At 43.0% G+C, this 21,266-nt stretch overlaps 1 protein-coding gene across 1 annotated transcript in view; it reads right to left on the reverse strand.

The window, feature by feature from the left end:
- LOC148660090 (complement C3-like) overlaps positions 1-21,266 on the reverse strand; it is a 49,286-nt gene that overhangs the window by 13,052 nt on the left and 14,968 nt on the right. Inside the window, exons 17-30 of the mRNA XM_088634111.1 lie at positions 19,989-20,183; positions 19,708-19,813; positions 19,429-19,508; positions 17,501-17,640; positions 15,314-15,526; positions 10,862-10,922; positions 9,378-9,464; positions 8,538-8,741; positions 7,998-8,073; positions 5,637-5,796; positions 3,808-3,903; positions 3,421-3,580; positions 2,924-3,087; positions 1,864-2,022 (exon numbers count right to left, since the gene is read on the reverse strand). Coding sequence (XP_088490237.1) covers positions 1,864-2,022; positions 2,924-3,087; positions 3,421-3,580; positions 3,808-3,903; positions 5,637-5,796; positions 7,998-8,073; positions 8,538-8,741; positions 9,378-9,464; positions 10,862-10,922; positions 15,314-15,526; positions 17,501-17,640; positions 19,429-19,508; positions 19,708-19,813; positions 19,989-20,183 — 1,901 coding nt within the window. The remainder of the gene's footprint in view (positions 1-1,863; positions 2,023-2,923; positions 3,088-3,420; positions 3,581-3,807; positions 3,904-5,636; positions 5,797-7,997; positions 8,074-8,537; positions 8,742-9,377; positions 9,465-10,861; positions 10,923-15,313; positions 15,527-17,500; positions 17,641-19,428; positions 19,509-19,707; positions 19,814-19,988; positions 20,184-21,266) is intronic.

Consider the following 21,266-nt stretch of genomic DNA (forward strand, 5'->3'; position numbering starts at 1 on the left):
AGTGACTAGTAGGCTTTGAAAAATGCCTTTTACCTAGCAATAGTATAAAAGAACAATTGCAAGCATATTATTTGACTTTTGATATTAATGCTACAACCAGAATGCAGAATGTCAATACAAGCAGAATGTCTAGCTCATTTCACACCTTTCATTTATATACTTCGTTTTGTCTGTATACAAGGTAAAACTGCTTCTTAAGAAGAACGTGGCCAATTACAAAGAAATGTTTGTAGAGCAAAAAACAACTCCTAATATAGAAACTTAGAATGAGCTTTCCTTAGAATGTGTGAATTTGCTGTATAAAACTCATTGGATTTATCATCTCAGTGGAGAGGTTACTCACAGATCTGTATGAGAGGCTGCTCTCAGATCTGCATGATTATGTCCTCCCCATGCGCATGAATAAAGGACTCTGCTTGACCACACCTAACCTGAGTGAAGAGTTTTCTTCGACAATTTCTAAACTTTTCTTCGACAACTCATGCTCACCTGTAAGGTTCTACATGGCTTGGTACCTCAGTATCCATCTGACTTATTATCTCCCTACTCCCCCACCTTGCAACCTTAGTTCATTTCTGTTCTCCTGTCTGTCCCCCGAGCCCACTCATACATTCTATGAGTTACAGGGTTTTCTTTTGCTACACCCCAAAGCTCAGAAATTCTATCCCTCAGAACAGGAGAAAAGTCACCTTCCCTGAGCACTTTCAAATCAAGATTACAAACCTTCTTCTTTCGAATGGCTCCTATCGAACTGGTTCTGTGTCTACCTCTTTGCTTTCCTACTGGATTTTAATCCCCTATTTTAACTGCGTAATGCTCTGCTGTTTCCTCCCATGATGGGCTTTTTTATCTCATTGTCAAACACTTTGGGGAGCCACGTTTTATGTTTTATTATTATCATTATTATTACTTTAGATGGAAGTTCTTAGCCGGAATTTAATGTGGGATGACACCCAAGCCACTTTCCCACTGGTTCTCAATTCCATCCATTTCACCTTTTTTCACGTCTCATCTCGCGCATCAAACAAGTTTGGAGTACAGAACAAGTTTCTTCCTCTTCTGATTGCATTTCTTGTCATGCATAAACATGCTTCCCTTGTCCACCCAAAGTCAATCTGTGCAACTGCCTCTGGGTTTGATTGCTCTGCGTGGAGATTGCAGCCTCCTTGTCCTCCAACAGAGGGGCTTGGACCTCAGCCAAGTAGGTTAACCCAAATCGCAAGAAATCTCCTCGGCACATCTGATCCCGGGTATCGTTATTCCTTGTGGATGGTAGATTTCCATTGCAAGTGTATTGTGATCACAGTTCCAAGCCTTTTTATTTTCCAGGTTATGAAATTTCGCTCTTACCTAACTTGTGTGTTAAAATCAACGGTGCTTATGCTGTTGTCCGTTAGCATTCGAAAAATGGCAAGCTGATGGGTTAAATAGATTCAGAACATGCCAGGAGCCCTAATACACACCAGGAGGTACACTGCAAACCAGTACAGTACACACCAGAAACGGGGGAGAGAACTGCCTTTAAATGTGCGCCAGAAGAAAGGTAAAGAAAGGTAAAAGTAATTGAAAACTGAATAACCTTTTCTGCTGTCTTCCAGTGTTAACGTTTTGTACCCTATTTGGTGTTTTAGTCAGCATAAGACCTTTGTTAGCGTTTATCTCTGAAAGGTGAAAAACCAAAGGCCATCATATTATAGAAGGAATGTGAGAGAGTACCAGGAGTGTAAGCATATCATAGTAATGACTATGGCTTCATCTTTTTGGAGAGCAATAGTCATTACAGTCCACACCCCACGCACTGTGCTGCAGCGTCTCACATCATCTCATGCTTTTCCAGCCCCAGAAGCTGTCATCGTACTGTACCTTTTCCGATTTAGCTTGTGACAGGCCTCCCAGTTTGAAATACCACTTGGGAATTGTGCTGCGACCTGATATGCTGATATCCACGTTCAGTTCGAGGACACCCTCCACAGGTTCTTCGATCTTATACTGCGCCAGTGCCTGGAACACCACCATCGTGGTCTGCGAGAAAAGCACAGACAAGTCACCGGTACATAGCGTTCGACGCGGGATCCTGGCAGGATAGCTCCTGCACGCAACTCCAAAACAGCTTGTCAAACGTGGCAGGGAAAGACCATGATCCTCCGGTGCTCACTTCCTCATTCAAGAACCAATGTATTGACACATATTCAAAGCTATAGTGTCAGTGTTTAAGTGTGTTGTGGAAGGCGTGGAATAAATGAACATAGCTGGGCAGCTCTGTGTCAGTCACCAAACTTTGTTACTTTGTAACAACAGCACAAATTGGTTTGTTCCTACTGATGTTGTTAGAGAAGGGGTGACCAACTTTACGGAACAGGACAAAATTCACCTGTGGCTGAACCACATGAGGCCGCACTGTGTAAAACAAAACGTTAGCGGTCTGTCCTATGGTGCTGACTCAATGCTGGGCTGCTGTGTGTATTGAACTCAATAAAGGCTGAAACTGCACAAGGATGTCTCCAGTATCACAAGTAGTGTGTATCTATAATGTCGAAAAAAGCTGGGAAACCACATTTGTTCGTCTGTCTGTCCACCAGCATGTCTGCCCTGCATGCTCCTATGCTTTTTTCATTGTGTCTGTCTGGCTACAAAGCCTTGAATCCAGTTCAAGAACAGGTGCAAAATCCAATGTACCAGCACCAATGAGTCATTTGGGGGGCAACCAAGTCTACAGTCTTTGATTATATCTGAATTTCAAATCTTTTTTTTACTTCTATTGTCATTATATTGGTCTCTGCAAGAGTGTGATACTGGCTGCGTAAGGGCACACAGTCACACAGGGGAACATTATATAGTCTTGTCTTGTAAAGAGAGAGACTCTAGAGAGCCTCCCATTGTATATATTGGGGCTACAGGAGAGTTTTGGTTTTAGTACTTTTACCTGTGTCGATCCAAAGCCACCACTGGAATTCCCCTGTTCAATCAGCCACTTATAAATGCGGGCAGCTGTGTCCATTTTCTTCAGCCTCAGGTACGTCAGCAGAGCGTAGCCGGTGGCTTCTAATGTGTAATAGTGGGATTGGCTGTCTTTCCAATACGTTCCATCTGAAACAGAACCACCAGAAAAGGAGTAGTGCAGTCTGGCAAGGCTTAAGTTTAGCTAACTGTGGAGAGCAAGAACAGTGCAGGCTGGGATGGCTCAACAGCTGCTACAGTATGTGCAGAATAAAAGCAGTGCAGTTTGGGATAGCTTTCCAGTGGCTAGAGACTGTGTGCTCTCATTAACATAGAACAATCCAGGTGGGGCTGCACATTGGTGATGGTGGAGGGGAGTCCCAATTACCTGTAAAGCACTTTGAGTGGAGTGTCCAGAAAAGCGCTATATAAGTGTAAGTAATTATTATTATTATTATTATTATTAACAACAAAAATGCTTACCTGTGCCCGATCTCTCAAGGTGTGCCAGCAGAGTTGATGCATCATTTTGATTGCTCAAAGCTAAAGCATAGGCTGTGATGGCCACAGAGTAGGGTCGCGTCAGGGTTGGCAGATGGGACTTCAAGAATCCAGCAGATCTTGTCACCCTCTGAGACAAGCTCTGCACCCCGGCAAAAAGAGATCATAGAGATCAATGAACACTTATCCAATTGATTTGTTTTAGTTTGTGATTTTTCTTTCCATATTTTACCTAACTTCTTTCACCCACAAAAGTGTTTGATTTGAGCCTTCAGGTGTTGATTGATTAACTTTACAAAAACATGTGTGCTTCATTTGCAATTCAACAATATGGATGGGGAGCTGTGCTGTACAGCTGTTTTGTCTTACCATGAAACGTTCTTTACAGATCACTTTAGCTTCAGCCATGGAGATTAAGATGAAGGCTGTCAGAGTGACCTGTCCTTCTCCTGCTGCTGCCCCTCCCTGACAAGAAATCAAAGACCAAACTAAAACAAGGAAAGCAACAAGTCCACTTCCCTCAATTGAACATTCATTTATATGTTACTACTTTCCACAGGTCAGGCCCAGAGATTGGAGAGCTGAACACTGGAAATCCAACTTGACATAGTAAAGTTAATCATTTATGCTACATCCATCCATTTCCCAAACACTTAATCCAATTCAGGGGTGCAGGGGAGCCTACCATTGTGGCCAGCAAGGGTTGCAAAGAGGGAGACACCCTGGACAGTAAGCCAGTCCATCACAAGGCACACACAAAGACAGACACAAACACATACTCACACCAGGTCCAATTATTCCCAGAAGCCAATTAACCCACCAGTATGTCTTTGGACTGTGGGAGGAAACTAGAACACCTGGGCAATATGATAATTGAGGCCCACCTGTGGTGGGCCTCATTAGCAGCAACGATGAGTCAGCATACAGAGAGGAGGTGGAGCAACTAGTGGACTGGTGTACAAACACCAACCTCTCTCTTAATGTAAACAAAACAAAAGAAATCATCATTGACTTCAGGAAGGCCCACACTGATCACTCCCCACTGCACATCAACAGCCTCCCCTATGGAGACAGTTAGAAGCACCAAGTTCCTTGATGTACACATTTCAGATGACCTCACTTGGTTCCTCAACACCACCTCCCTAGCCAAGAAAGCCAAGCAGCGTCTCTATTATCTGTGGCGACTGAGGAGGGCAAACCTTCCCTCGCCCATTCTTCCCACTCTCTACAGAAGTGCCATTGAGAGCCCCTTGACCAGCTGGATCACTGTCTGGTTTGGGAAATGCAACGCTTCAGAGCGCAAGACCCTGCAACGAATTGTGGAAACAGCTGGAAAGATCATCAGAGCCTCCCTCCCTTCCATTTCTGTCACCTGTCACAAACGCTACTTACACAGGGCCTCCGGTATAGTAGATGACCCCTCCCACCCCTCCCACAAACTCTTTGCCCTCCTACCATCTGGAAAAGATATCGCAGTGTACGGGCCAGCTCCACCAGACTCTGTAACAGCTTCTTCCCCCAGGCTGTCAGGCTCCTCAACACCCTGGAATCTACTTGCACCCACTCCAATTCCAGAAAAAGGGTTTAAATTTACCTTGTAATTTGCACTATCTGCACTTTGCACTTTGTGTATCCTGTCTACAATGTCCATGTCAGTGTCCTGTCTGTCCTGCCTGTATTTGCACCGTGGACCAGGAGGAACGATATTTCGTTCCACTGTATACTTGTATATGGCTGGAATGACAAATAAACGTGAACTTGAACAACAATAACAATTAATAGGGAGTGAACGGGGCAAATCCCATTTAGACTGATCCAGGTGATGCAATGGATTAGGTGCTGCATCTCTTAACATGGGCTGCCCATGTGGAAGTGACCTTGATCTGTGTGTTGAGCGACAGATTGATGACAATTCATGATTGACGAATGACCAATAGATGAGGAGATCCCGATCTGTGTTAATGAAAGATTAATTCTGAAATTCCGATAAACAATTAATAAATGACAATATTCTAATCAACGTACAGTACAGTAGATTAAAGATCATGTCTCTCATGCACAGTAAGCTGTATTAGTCACAATCGCAGCCTGTAAATCAAAAACTGGTAATGATCACAACATGCATATATTATCAACTTGTGACTGTGTCTAAAATGTTTCAACATCAAGGAATATAATAATATACATCATTAACATACCATCATATACACTGCAGAAACAGGAGCCTCTTCTGTGAAAGCTCCATTGGGCAGCTGTTTTTTCAGGAACAAGAATTCGAGTGGCTCACACACATGCGAAGAGTGTATTACTGTAAAGGGGTAGGCTACAGAAAACACCTTGGCAACATAAGCTGTCAGCCTGAAAGCAAAAATCAGAGACAAATTAGCTTTTCTTTTTTTTTCCCAATTCAGCCTCCTGGAAACGTCCTTCTATTTTTTTTATTAATCCACCAAATCGAGATGGTTATATCATGATGATTGTTGATGCTTCACAGCTCTTGGATGCTGAGCTTTAGTTTCAGACTGAAATGGCTTCTTCTGTGTGGGGCTTGCATCTTTGAGATGGTTCAGTTAATTGATGTTTCTAAATTGTCATGTTGAATGTGTGTGTCCGGACCCTGTGATTGACTTGTACCCCATCTACAGAGTAATGTTGCATTCCATTCATCTGGGTAGTTACGACCCTTACAAGGAAGTCATTTGTGATGAATGTGCATCAATTCATTATTGTCCAGCAAAAGTTGAGGAAATGTCATGGGACCATAAAGTGTAAGTGTATGGTAAAACAAATTGATAGGACACATTCTTTGGCCATCAGTATGCATTTTTTGTTTACAGAATTTGAGGTTAATTTAAAAAAAGTGCTTCTGTGAATTTTATTATGGATCTGAATCTTGATGCACAATGACAGCTCCAACATCCAAGATTCAAACTTGCTTAGGGTAGATCAATCAGTCACATAACCTTCTTGCCTTGTTGGATTTCTCACAGAGCGCATGAATGATGTATTCCTTGAAACTACTTAAAGGGATAGGAAGGAAAATCGGTATGCTTCAACCTGGATCAGTTCTCCCCCAAGAGAAGCATATTGATATCCTAGGACACATGGTAGTTAAAAGTCAGCCAACTACTTGTACTGCTAACATCTCTTATTCCAAAAATGTTTGATCATGTCAGTCTTAGTCATTCTAGTGTCAATATGGTTCATATTTGGTGAAACGGGGTTGTATAAGCCACAATGGCCACTTGGCCACCATTTTGTTCTCACAGCTTAAATTGCCTGTGTCTTAGGAACTGCTGCACTGATTAGCATAGGGCTTGGGATGATTTTATAAGGTCTGCTTCCTTGCATTTAGAGAACTGTGGGTTAAAATGGGCAATAATTGGACAGTGACTCAAGCAAAGTGGCAGAGATCCGGCCGGTAGTTCTTCGAGGATCCTGTGCATAGCCGTGAACTCTGCGGGATGCAGAGGCAAACAATCCAGAATCGTAATCCAGAAGCAAGGTCGACAGGCGAAACGAGAGGTCAGTTAACCGGAAAGGGCAAACCGAGAAGACAATCCGAAAGGCGAAATCCGAAAGGCGAGATCAAAAGGTAAAAGTTAAGTCCGAAAACCGAGAAATCCAACAAGAAAATAATGCGCACTAGAAAACTCTAAGGGGCTTTTCAATAGTGAGCAGGGTTTGGTGCATGAGGGAACTTTAAATACTGAAGGGGAGAGGGACGTGGTTGGATAATTGGTCCAGGAGTGAGAATCTGTGGAATCTGGTGCCTGTGAGAATGTGATGGGTTCAGTTAGGGATGAGAGGGTGAAACAGTGGGTTTGGGAATGTAATGGGGTTTGCGAGGGCGAGTACGGGACATGACACGAAGTTTACAGTGACAGGGAGATGTGTTTTTGCTACATTGGTGGCCACTCGCTGGTGATGAGATTTTGAGGTCACTGAATGTTATAAAATGATCGCCACTGTCAGATGAACATATGGGAGGGATCTGTCTGCCGTTCCTCATTCACCCTTGTGAAGTACATGACGTGTGTTTCCTGGTTTGAAACGTAGAGTCGGAGGTCGTTCGATTCTGACAAGATGGAGACTCTTAACTGAACTACATTCCCTAGAAGGGAATCGGAGACTGATCTGCCATCCTCAAACACCTGACCAAGGTACACTTTTGGTTGGGTGATGTTTAAAATCAGGAAGCTGGGGCTTCAGGGCGTCCTTTGAACTCTCACGGCTGTTACAAGTTCTGTTTTGAGAAAGAGTTTTTTCACTATGAAGCGAGGAACCGGCTTAGTTAGAGCTGAATTGTTGTTCTTTGTTCTAAAAATTTTGAATGCATCATGTAACAACTTAACATCTGTGTTTTAAATTACTGTACAAAGCTCTCTGAAATATGCAGCCAGAAAGAGAGAACTGTTACAACAGATAATAAAAATTACTAAGATCTAAGATAATCTAGGTTAATTAAAATAAATAAATATATTTATTTTAGATAGATATATACAGTACAGATTAATTAAAATAAAAAAAATTGCACAGAATGTATTACTTGTTATTACCAGGTACTTGGTGCCTTTTTACTGTAAGGTGGATAGGAACCATCTTGAAGGCGATAAGCCAGCTGATTGGAATAACCTGCAAGGGAAGAAAAGCTGGTGAGAAAGGCAGATTCTCTGAAACCGTGTGACTCTCTCTACTAACATGTCTGCATCTTTTCATACAACCAGACTTGCAGCTTTGTGCATCTTCAAAGATGGTAAGATATGAAAACTTGTGTGGCAGTTCCCTGCTGTTAGACAACTAAAAAAATCTCCAGAGGTAAGGTTGAGATTGTGCAACTCCTGTGAAACATTTTTTTTTAAAGCAAATGTTAAACAAGAGATTTCAGACATGCACACCTACAAGACTTTCATTTTCATTTGAGAGGGTCCTATCCTTAACAAAGTCATTCATGGTTTTAAGTGCAATCACCCCTGTAAATTATTTCAGTACTTTGATGTTGATACTGATTCCCAAGATGCTTCTTACAGTCACACACACACACTGTTAAGCAGCTTTTAAAGAAACCATAGTTCCATATTCTTGTGAATGAGTCATACCGGTTTTGACGTAGTCAGTGGTCTTTTCCCGATTTTGGACTCCGACACTCGCCCACGCGTTGGCTTTGTCCAGGTAATGCATTGCTATGACCGGAAACGTCATGGAGGCTAGGTTCTGCTCCACGCAACCTCCAGGCAGTCGTATGAGCTTAGTCAGGGCAGAGCCACTGATGGCATTCCTTATAGTTTCCTCCAGCTCATGCCCTGTAGACACAGACCCAGACACAACCATACAGTAGTTCTCTGATTCTGCTTTTATAAACGTGTATCAAACACATCAACACAACGTTGTTCCAGGTGGATTTGTCTGGACAGAGAGGTATTTTAGATGGTTGATTTGCCGATGGATACGGTGAGTGAGGTGACCTACAAATCGATTGCTGTGTTCTCAAATTCCAAGAGGATTCTGTCATAAACACATCAGTCACTCCATGTTGTTTTGCTTCATCTCAATGACTGGTGATGCGAAACTACCTATATACTGTATCAAGGAATCATGCGGTAATAAAAGTGGACTGTGCTGTATCTTTTACAAACATTACGTTGATCAGAATTGTGACCAATATGTTTTTATTGACACAGATGTAGGAATCAGAGTAATGAGTCTGCCGTGATCTGAGCGTGGCTTTCTGCTGGACTTGAATATCGCCACTGACAGCCAGATCTTCAAGTATGAACAAGGAAATCTCAGAATAGCGCCTTGTGTCATAACTTTCTGGTCCATTCTTCAAGGATTCCAGCTTTCCAGGAACAAATGGTCCCCATCTCCAGGACTTGAACTGGATTTGACCACAACTGCATTGTTCAGTTGTGTTGCCTCCTCAGAGGCTGTAGAATTACCTGTTACTGTGATGTGTGTCACTGGTTCTGTGTTTGGAGTGAAAGGTCCCACCGATAACTTCTCAAATGTTACAATTTCCCTTCCATCTGTAATGAAAACAATAAGTTACCACATTCAAAAATGTATTTACAGTACTTATTTAATTTACTGCTTAATGCAGACCACTGCTCAATGGAATCAAAAGATGTGCTCATATTTGTTCTTCAAAAGCTCAGCAGGTGTGAGCCTAGTCAGTATCTGGATGGGAGACCTCCTGGGAAAGTTAAGGTTGCTGCTGGAAGAGATATTAGTGGGGCCAGTAGGGGGCGCTCACCCTGCGGTCTGTGTGGGTCCCAATGCCCCAGCATAGTGACGGGGACACTATATTGTAAAATCCTTCACATGGGATGTAAAACTGAGGTCCTGACTCTCTGTGGTCATTAAAAATTCCAGGTCGTTTCTCGAAAAGAGAACCCTGGCTTCCTCGTCAAATTTACCATTGACCCTTACCAATCATGGCCTCCTTATAATCCCCATCTATGAATTTTGAATCCTTTATCCTCTATCTGTGGGATATCTTTATCCTCTAGAGCAGCTGATTCAAATGATTCTTCTACTCACCAACTGGACACTAAAATATAAACATCTGTTCTTACATGTTTAATGTGTTTTCAGTAAAAATGCTTTGAGAACTCAGTCATTCAATCATATTTTAGTTCATGTGACAAGATCGCTGTAGGGACAAGACCTATTTTTTCACTTAGAATTTTTGTGTTACTTGACAAAGCAGCCTAATGCCTCTCCCTCAATGAAGAGGAGTTCACCTTTTGTCTAACTTGTGAACCTCAAGAAAACAAATTGTGCACAGACTGTACTAAAGACAACTTAGCAGGCTGCTAAGCAAAGCAAGGCAAAAGCTCTTTCTCTCGTTGGCCTCCATTAGCTGCAGAGCCCAGCCAGTGTTTTACGAACTTAAAGCTTAAACTCATCAAGGACATGTGGACAATGGATTTTTGAGTATAATTTCATTAATCACATAATTCTTGAGAGATTTAAGAACTGTTGCAAATACATGTTCGATGTTTAGTTCACAATATTAAATGTGTATATATATAAATGTGATTTAATTATCAGAATCCTGCTTGCTAGGAATGAGCCAGGGAGCTGCTGCAGGGAGAAGTTGGGGCGAAGGAAGCAGCAGTGAGCGGAAGTGGGTGATATTAGGAATTTGACTCTCAAACCTCTGCCTACAAACTCCATTTATTTTCAGAAACTCCTTCGACCGAAACAGATGGAGTAATGACTATCACTGACAAACTGCAGGAATATGTCACAAATCTGAGGGAATGCACGTGAAATGCTTAAGGGAGGTACGTTTACCTACTGTTGAGGTTTTGAAATCAAGTGTTGGCCACAGCCCATCAGAGAGGGCAGATCTCAATGTGTTCCCAGGGGTGAGAACACTGTGCTCGGAAAGCGACCAAGAAGAGGGTGATGTTCTTACCACTCTTTTCGGAGGGATTCAAAATCACTATCTTCTCATCAATCCTCTTCACACCCTCTGGCTAAAGGCAAATTAAGAAAAATCCCAGAAGAGTTATAATGAAGCAAAACAATAAAATGATGTTCTACAGAATTGACTCACATCTTTAAACTCACATAACATGGATTGAACCTTTAGCTTTGTCCTTTGTTTGTCCAACAATTCCTGGTGCACAGACGTGGAGAATATTTCGACATCATGCTCTACACATCTTGAACATCTGACAATAAAATATCGCCCTTTCTTTCTCCTGAGGGAGTTCACATCGGTAGTTCTCACAGTGGTGTATATTCCGCCGCAGGCAAATTTCACAAGGGCACTGAATGAATTACACAGACACGAAAATACACATCCTGAGGGGGCATTCATCATAGCGGGTGATTTCAACGGTGCAAACCTGAAGAAAACAATGCTTAATCTACATCAACACATCAACTGCCCGATGCGCGGAACAAACACGATGGACAATGTTTACACTCCCTTCCGGGATGGTTACAAAGCCCTGCCCCGACCTCCTTTTGGCAAATCCGATCACGCCTCCATTCTGCTACTTCCCATTTACAAACAGAAGCTTACACAGGATAGGCCAGTGTTAAGAACCGTTCAACGTTGGTCAGATGAATCAGACTCTATATTAAGTCACTGTTTCGCTATGATTCTTCCGAGAAGCTGCCAGAAATAATATCAATCTTTATGCGGACTATTTTACTGGCTACATCAACAAATGCATTGAAATTGTGGTTCCCGGGATTACTGTTCGCACATACCCAAATCAGAAACCGTGGGTAACTGGCGAGATACGTGCCAAACCTAAAGCTAGGACAAAGGAACAAGTAATAGGTTTATTCCATGCTGAAAAAAAAGAAGAAAGAGAACACAACGTTTCGGCCGTGGAGCCTTCTTCAGGTGTGAGAGAGACAGGGCCATGTCTCTCTCACACCTGAAGAAGGCTCCACGGCCGAAACGTTGTGTTCTCTTTCTTCTTTTTTTTCAGCATGGAATAAACCTATTACTTGTTCCTTTGCAGCCTACGCATGCTGACACAGCTACCCACCTGAACTACTAAAGCTAGGACAGCTGCTTTCAATTCTGGTGATATGGATAAATACAAAAAACCCAGATGTGACCTCAGGAAAGCCATCAAAATAGCGAAATACAACTACAGAGTAAAATTACAGTCATATTATCACGGCTGCAACACACAGAACATGTGGAGTGTGTCACGATATTAGTCCCCCCTCCTTAAGGGTGCTCCAGCCCTTTCACTCAAGACTTTATTCGGTGCACCTGTTTCCCATTCCCAGCCCACCTTAAAAGCCAGGCGCTGACGCTCATCCGGGCTCTGCATCTGATTTCCATATCGTGCGAGTCCGGGACCTGGAAGCGCCTGGTCCCGTTAAGGTTTTAACCCCTGTTCCTGTTCCCCGTCCGCCGCTTCCGACCCGGCCTTCGTGGTTTTTAATTCCTTCTTCTAATGGATCTTCTGGTTTTGGACTTACCCTTGTGTTTTGGATATTCCCAAAGGACTACTTTCTCGGATTGTTCGCCTCGGCCACACCTCCCCCGTGCACCAGCGCACCTTGGACACGCCCCCCTGTCTTCTGCCCCGTATTCCTGCATGACGTTTCCCTAGTGTTTCCCCACTCCGTCGGATTGTGTCGTCCGCATAGGGTCCGGAAAGAACTGTTCGTTACAGAGTGGTATACACACTATTACAGACTACAAAGCGCAACCCAGCTATATCGCACAACAGTCTGCCTCTCTTTCTGATGAGCTAAATTCATTCTATGCTCGGATTTGAGGTCAGCAACGCAGATCCAGCCAGGAGGATTCCAAATCCAAGACCGAAACCCACTGATCATGTCCAAAGTGGATGTGTGTAAAGTTTTTAAAAAGACCAATCCACACAAAGCTCCTGGCCCTGATGCTATCCCTGGCCGTGTTCTGAAGGCATGTGCAGACCAGCTGGCAGATTTCTTCTCAGACATATTCAATCTTTCTCTAGCTCAGTCTATAGTTCCTTCCTGCTTTAAGAAAACCACCATCGTCCCTGTTCCTAAGAAACCCCGAATCAGTTGCCTGAATGACTACCGCCCCGTTGCAGTCACATCAGTTATCATGAAGTGCTTTGATTGGTTGGTCAAAGCACACATCTCCTCACTGCCTGACACACTAGACCCACTGCAGTGTGCGTATCGCCAGAACAGGTCAACAGAGGATACTATTGCCACTGCCCTCCATACTGCCCTCTCACACCTGGATAAGAAAGGAACATATGTGAGAATGCTGTTTGTTGATTAAAGCTCAGCATTCAATACCATAGTGCCCTCAAAGCTTATCTTCAAGCTCCAGGACCTGGGACTGAACACCTTCCTTTGTAATTGGATCCTGGACTTCTTGATGGAATGTCCGCAGGTGGTGAGGGTGGGCACCAACATGTCCTCTACTCTGACTCTAAGCACTGGAGCCCCCCAAGGCTGTGTGCTTAGCCCTGTCCTCCACTTCTTATTTACCCATGATTGTGTCGCCAGGCATAACTCAAACTCCATCATTAAGTTTGCGGACGATACAACAGTCATCAGCCTGATCACAGATGGTGAGGAGTCTGCGTACAGGGAGGAGGTTGAAACCCTGGGAGCATGGTGCCAGGAGAACAACCTCTCTCTGAACATCAGTAAGACTAAGGAGATGATTGTGGACTATAGGAAACACCAGGGAGGAGATCACACACCTATCTTTATCAATGGGACTGCAGTGGAGAGGGTCAGTAGTTTTAAGTTCCTGGGAGTTAACATCACAGAGGACTTAACCTGGACCCACCACACCAACACCGTGGTCAAGACAGCACGGCAGCGCCTGTTCTTTCTCCGCAGGCTAAAGAAGTTTGGCATGCCATCACATATCCAGGCCAACTTCTACAGGTGCACTATTGAGAGCATCCTGACTGGCTGCATCACTGCCTGGTATGGGAGCTGCTCCACCCGGGATGGCAAAGTACTGCAGAGGGTGGTGAAGTCAGCGCAGCTCATTACCAGCTGTGAGCTACCTAACATCCAGGGTATCTACTCAGCTAGATGTCTGAAGAAGTCCAGGTCCATTCTCAAGGACCCCAGTCATCCCAGTCACAAACTGTTTTCTCTCCTACCGTCCGGTAAACGGTACCGAAGCATTCGGTCCAAGTCCAACAGACTACAGAACAGCTTCTACCTCCAGGCATTAAGACTGCTAAATAGCCAACCTGCAGCTCCTTTAGCAAATCACCTTTAATGGCTACATAGACACACAGTTTTCACTGTATTCAGCATACTGCACTATTTGGACATAATATAGTGTATTGTATACACCCTGGACACATAGTAGCTCTATTTATATTGCGCTCTGTCTGAGTTTATTTTATTCAATTTCTATTGCACTATTATGTATTATGTAACCTTAATTTTGTAACTTTAAGTTTGTGATTTCACCCCATGGTGATCTTGTAGAAAAGACATCTCACTGCCAGCAACTACTGCTGCACGCTGCATTGTTGTGCATTTGATCAATAAACTTTGATTGATTGATTGATTGATCTGCTGTACAGTAAGCTATTTCAGAGCACACGCTGAAGTGACTGCAATGTGCATAAGAGGGACTGATAGTTTTTTCCAAACATAAAATAGGTGAAAAAATAAATGATGTGGGATAACCAAAGATGGCTGACCCTAGAAGTTCAATTTTGTAATTAGAAGTGTTACTACACAATTTTGCTTACCCCCGAAATATGCTAAATGTGAAAGGTCAATATTAATCCTAAAATAAACTTAGCTGTTCTATTGAGATTGTGTGGGGAACTTTATTCCCTAGGAATTTCTATAGACCTAGAAAATACCATTTCCAGTTCCCTCCATTTCTAAGACATGTGGGGTAGCAGAAGGCTGAAATGTTGCATACACCTTTATTAATGCAGCAGTTTAATTCATTGATTTTTTCCTTGTTCTGTTTTAGAATTTAAAATGAATCCAAAATCATTACCAGAGAAAAAAATAAACCCAAAGGAAAAGTATTCACCTCTCCTTGGCTAACTAACTAGCATTGATATTTAAGAAATCTGAAATGTTACTGCACAGTTTGATCTACCCCTACTCAGTACTTATACTGCTAACTACTGCGATTAGTACGAAGATAACCTTAGCTGTTCTACTGAGATTGTGTTTGCTCTTTTTCCCAAAAGGCTTCTGTAGATCTACTGTAGATATGACAATTTCCCATTTCCCCCCATTTCTAAGAAGCATGGGATTGCAAAAGGCTGAAATGTTGGTAATCTAAGTGTAATTTTAATATTTTCCTGATTTGTTCTCTCTTCTCATTGACAGAGAAAAATCAGTGGGGATCCCCAACTATAAAAATTCACGTCTCCTGGGCCGTCACACTCACCAGAACTCTCAGCTTCTTTCTCACTGCATCTCCGACTAACTGACCATAGACGTTGGCCCTCACTTCGATCTCCGGCTCTCCCAAAGCCAGAGGAATGATGGTGAAGGGAACCAACCGAGATGACTTTTCCTCTATAGAGATGTCCTGTCGGAATCTCCCTGTGTAGCTGGCCATGCTGCAGATTTCATGAGATTTCATCAGCTCCACTCGGACCTAGAGAGCAGAAGAGCATTGATACATTTTTCACTGATGATGAATAGAAAGTGATTACAGTACATTGAATGACAATACAATAACATTCTCTCCAGCAACGGTCTTTCAGATGAGACGTTAAACCGAGGTCCTGACTCTCAGCGGTCATTAAATATCCCCGGGCATTTCTCGTGAAGAGTAGGGAGTTATCCTAGTGTCTGGGCCAAATTTCCCCCATCAGCCTTTACCGTGACCTCGATTGTCCCCATGTATGATTGGCTGGCACTTGCCCTGGGGTGGACTGGCGTCCTGTCCAGGGTGTACCATGCCTTGTGCTCGTTGTTTGCCGGGTAGGTTCCTGCTTCCCGTGACACCATATGGTATAAAGTGGTTTGGTAAATGACATGACATTACTCTCCAGCAAATAAAGCCTCATTGTCTTTATCAAATCTGAAATGCACAAAATGTGTTTATTCACATTTCAAAGATCCCCTTTTGATCACTTCTGGCCGTCATGAAGTCAGCTGAGCATTTCTACATTTGACTTTGGAGAAGAAAACGTCCATGTACTGGTTCATTGTGTACCATCTCTGCTAAGGCTTTAGAAGAGCATGTTTATGTTGAGCACAACGGAGATGAGGAAGAGTTTTCCATTTTCGGAAAGCGTTCCATTGTGGTGAAAACCAACCAAATTCCTATTCCTTCCGAAAATGAATGACGAGACCACTTAAAACAACATGAGCCTTGCAAAAACGTGTCTTCTGAATTTAGTTTGGGCTCTATCCACAAGTCTGGCATTGTAGTTTGAATCATCATGTCACCATTATAGATGATTGGGACCAAGATTCCTCAAGGACTGGAGGTAGCACCAAAGCAGGTCTTGGGTTAGTGATTCAAGCCTCTCTTAGTTCCAAGTCAAGCAGCAACTAATGCAACTTCCCATGTGCTTTAATGTCCTTAATGTGGTTCTGTTTGAATATTTTCATGCTCTCTACAGTATGACAATTGTACTATCACATGATCACATAAAGTACACGAGAATTTACTATTTACTAATTCCGAGATAATTTTCTCGTAATTATGAGATAAATTGGTCGTAATGACAAGATAAGCTGATCTCAAAACAATTTGGTTTTAATCTATTATAAGATATATTTTTTTGGGGGGGGGGTGCGAACTCAATTATTATTTTTATAAAGAGGAAAAACTACATCTTTTATACGGTTGAAATTTACAGTTCTCAAACACATGTTTTTTTAGGTAAACACAGTAAATTAACTTTAAGTTATCCTGGCACTCTTCACTCAAACATCTGCCACAGAAGGATGTCAAAAGGCTCAGGTCTAACATCTCAGAGCAATCGAACGGAGGTCGGACTTACAGTATGAGAAGCCCAGAGCTCAGGTCACACCTGAGAAAACAACTGACACTTTGAACCAGGTCCCTGTAGACTCCACCTCTGGGTATCATAGTGTGCCCTTCAGGGGATCCTAGATTACTGTGTAAAATGGTAGCCAGCAAGCTCTTTGTAACTGGAAAACTGATTCTGCACTTCCATCTCCCTCATCACCTCTTACTAAATGTAGTTTATAACGAAAGTTCGGGAACCGCGCTCAATCATACCCAGCTGTCAGTAATTAGCAATTGCTCCCGTCATCCTTCCTCGATCACACGCTATAAATACCAACGTGATTTCCTACTCTCCCTCGCATAGGTCTTTTGCATCCCAGCTCCACCCCAGCTCCACCTCTGCAGCTGACCCTTGGTTCCCCTGCATGGGGGTCCTGGCTTCCTTGTCCTCTGGCCAGGCGGTCGGCCCTCAGCTAAGCGGGTTAAGCCAATATCTGCTCCATAATAATTCAATAGTTCATCACGCTTTGATCTTGGGCGTTGTCATGAAATATGATTGAGTCTTGCTAATGTACTGGCATGAGCTGGAACACTGTTGAAGTTGAGTATGAGAAACCTCAAATGCAACTTGAGAGAGAAACTTACCTTTATAGGCTTAGTGTCATAGTTGTACAGAACTGCTTTGATCTCCACTTGTTCATTTCTTATCACTGCGTAGGGCAGACGCAGGTCCACAAAGAAATTCATTTTCACTCTAATGGGGAGGGGACTGGACACGCAGACGCCTGTCGGGACAGTGAGGACATACAGTCTGAAATGGCCTGTTTACTTGGACAGTGCTGACATTCGTAATCTAAACGCAGTGCAGAGGGATTGGGACAAATATTAGATTTGTTCTGTCAATGCCTACCATAGAATTATTCTATTCTGTTTCATTAAAACCTAGGGAAACGCATTTTATTTTTATCTACTGTAAGTGCCACCATTTGAGCTAACTCCAGCTCCCATTTTCAGTGCTCTTCTGAATCGCCTCTGCACCTTGGCCCGGACAACAGGATGAACCAGATGCCTGTGACACTAGAGGGTTTCTCATTGACCACTTTGGCAACCCTCTGCAACACTCTCTGGACTCTGGTCTAGTGTGCACTGCAGGCAGTACAATCATCTCTTGTTTTAGAAGCACTTGATTTATGACTTTACTCTACACGTCTTGTGTTTCCAATCTGTTTTTGCTGTTATGAAGAGATTTTTGCCACTATTCTTGCCATCCTCTTTGCATCTGTGATCTTAATATTTTGCGCATTTGAGCTTGTCTAATTATTTTGTTAATCACTGTACTAGGGAAAATATGGGAAGTAAGAAGCAAGGGAAAATTGTCACGCCCTCTGCAGCCAGAGGGCGCTCCTTCTCTGTCCTTTCCCTAGTTTCCGGTCTGCTGTCCTACCTGTCCCTCTCTCTTCCTTGGGCTATATATTTCTTGGTCTTGCACTCTGTCCTCGCTCAGCATTGACGTTCGGATGTCCTGAGACCCGCCTAGCACCAGGGCGCCCCACGTCCGCTCCCTGAGGGCATAGGTTTCAATACGGCATTCCTGAACTCTTTGCACTAATGAGCCCGGGCCTTTTTCCCGTCTCGCCGCTACGCATATGGGTCTTTTTCCGCTCTCCTGCTCCCCACGGTTAGTCCCTTTGGACGTCCGTGACAAAAATAAATAACATTGTCTCTGACAGCACCGATCATTATGGAAGCCCGTTTCCACCAGGGAGTAAAAAAAATGCTCTTTGGTATCTCGCAATTGCGACATTGTATCTCAGAGTTCCGAGTTTGTATCTCTCAATTGTGACTTAAAATCTCAGAATTACAACTTCATATCTCGCAATTACGAGTTTATATCTCACAATTGTGACTTCTCAATTGTCAATCTCAAAAATCAAAAAGTTGTAATTCTGAGATTTTAAGTTGCAATTGTGAGATACCATAGAGTGTTTTTTTTTTAACTCCCTGGCTTCCATAGAATCTTCACTGGGTTGGCATTCTTAGAATATTTTTTCATATTTTATCTTTTTGTTTATATTCTTAATCACTTTACTAGGGTACATGGTATAATTATTAAAATAAGTAATCATGATCTTACTTTGACTCTACTTGATCTTACAATTGTGACAGTTCTCTTGTGACATCCAAATACAGTATATAATCTTGGATGATTTTCTAGACCTGAGGAATGAATTTAAATCTGTTATACGTAAGTAATGGGAATATCATTTTTATTCTACGAAAGTCTGTGTTTTTTGACCTTCCAGACAGTTTTTAAGGCACAAATTCTGTTTGTAAATGGGGGGATGGGTGCGATCAAGGGTTATACATTTCAATATTGTTCTCAGAGGGAAAAACATACCTGAAAGAGATCAAATTAGTTCTTGGTACCTGAGACAATCCAGGGTATCCCACCCCAAAGCCAACATAAAAATATTATGACAGGAGATTGACTACTGCTGATATCTTTGCTGGGAGAATAACCATAGCAAGTATCTTTCACGGGACACTACAGTTGGGCTAATAAAAGCCTTTACCTGTGATGGGTGATGAGCTGATGGCCAGGACCTCCCAGTCTGTAATCGTGTCAGGAAGAGCTGTCAGAATGTCTAAAGAGCTTAAGGGAGCAGAGAGTGATAAAGAACATAGTCAGCTATGCAATGCTTTATTTTCTCAGACACATCTTACACTTAGAATCTGGAAAACTCAGGCACAGTCTCCTTCATACAGACTGAAGACACAACTGGGGTGACACCCAGGACAAGAGAAAAAACTTGCTCTTTCACAACATCCACCCCCATAAACCCATAATGTACCCTGTGGCATCTCCTTCAGCTGGCAGAACGAAATCCTGCCACAGCCAGCTTTCAGGAAATTTTGTACGTACTCGGATGTCATCTTCACTTAAGAGCTCTTTAGCACCTGCCACAAAAACAAAGGATGAGAAACTGTATTGTCTCTTCTATTATAAGTCTCTACTGTACATAATATCTGTTGTCTATTTGGAACAGCCGATTATTTCTAATACAGTCCCCCAGGTTAGTGACATCAGAAGGAATGCTAGATTTTCTCTGTAGCAATGAGCCGATGAACTCACTGCGAGACAGCACCAGGCTGGAAGAGAGTTGCTTCTTCTTGTTGGCGATCTCGGTGCAGCAGCGCAAGAACACTTTGGCGCACTCCGGTCCTTCCGTGATGAACCGCGATCTCCGCTCACAGGAGTAATCCATGGGGATGTCCTTCATCCCATCCCGGCAGCAGATCTTGAGCTGCTCGTCCTGGATCTGGCTCTCTGGAAAGCATGAGCGCAAGATAAAGGTTTATTCCATGCTGAAAAGAGATGAAGGGAAACACGACGTGTCATGAGCACAAGATGGCCGGTTGGTCGACTCCTTCAAATACTACCATCAGAAGGGTGTAAATGTTAAAGGATTCAAAGGGCCAACAATCGGCTCGTCCCGTTAATGTCACACAACTGATTTCAACCCCATTCACTACCAGTGGAATTAACTTCACTCTAGAAGCTACGCCAAAGGGGAAATGTTGCACAATTTAAAAAAGTAGGATAACGACCAATCATAGGACTCTTTTTCTGCAGAGGTAAAACTGTACCTGCTACTTTGATTTTTTCCAGTGTCGTTGTTTCAGTGCCAATGCCATCCAAATTTTGTAACCACTATCTTACATCATAAGAGATCATCCCATTTTATAGCAAAACAGGGACAAAAATATCCCTAGAAGTCCTGCAACTCCTGTACTATGACTTTTGTTCTTCGTGGATGTGCAACTGTCTTGGATGCACTTTTCAGACAATAAAGTCATGAGCTCACGTACAAAACAAAGTCATGTCATGTGACTTGCCAAACCGCTTTATACCATATGGTGTCAGGGGAAGCCGGAGCCTACCTGGCAATGAGCGCAAGGCAGGGTACACCATGGACTGGTCACCAGTCCATCGCAGGCCAAGTGCCAGCCAATCATACATGTGGACAATTTGGAGGCCACAGTAAAGGCCGAGGGGGGAAATTTGGCCCGGACACCGGGATAACTCCATACTCTTCTTGAAAAATGCCCGGGGATCTTTAATGACCACTGAGAGTCAGGACCTCGGCTTAATGTCCGAAAGACAGACAAAACAAAGTATTTTTCAATATGGTAAAAGCAGAAGGAGACTGAAATGGGTAGCGTGGATTGTCGAAAAAAGCCTTGTTTGTTATTCCATGGAACAAAGCTGATGCTGCTGTCTCACAAAACAGGTTAAAAAATGTTTGTATAAAGGTAAGGCACAGAAGAGATTGAACCTTGCAATCAATGATTGGACACCGCTGACCCTCTTTAAGTTTACTGGATACCTTTAGGAGGGGACACCACTCAC

The sequence above is a fragment of the Lepisosteus platostomus genome, chromosome 6 (genome assembly GCF_059453375.1).
Source record: "Lepisosteus platostomus isolate fLepPlt1 chromosome 6, fLepPlt1.hap1, whole genome shotgun sequence".
NCBI classification, from domain to species: Eukaryota; Metazoa; Chordata; class Actinopteri; order Semionotiformes; family Lepisosteidae; genus Lepisosteus; species Lepisosteus platostomus.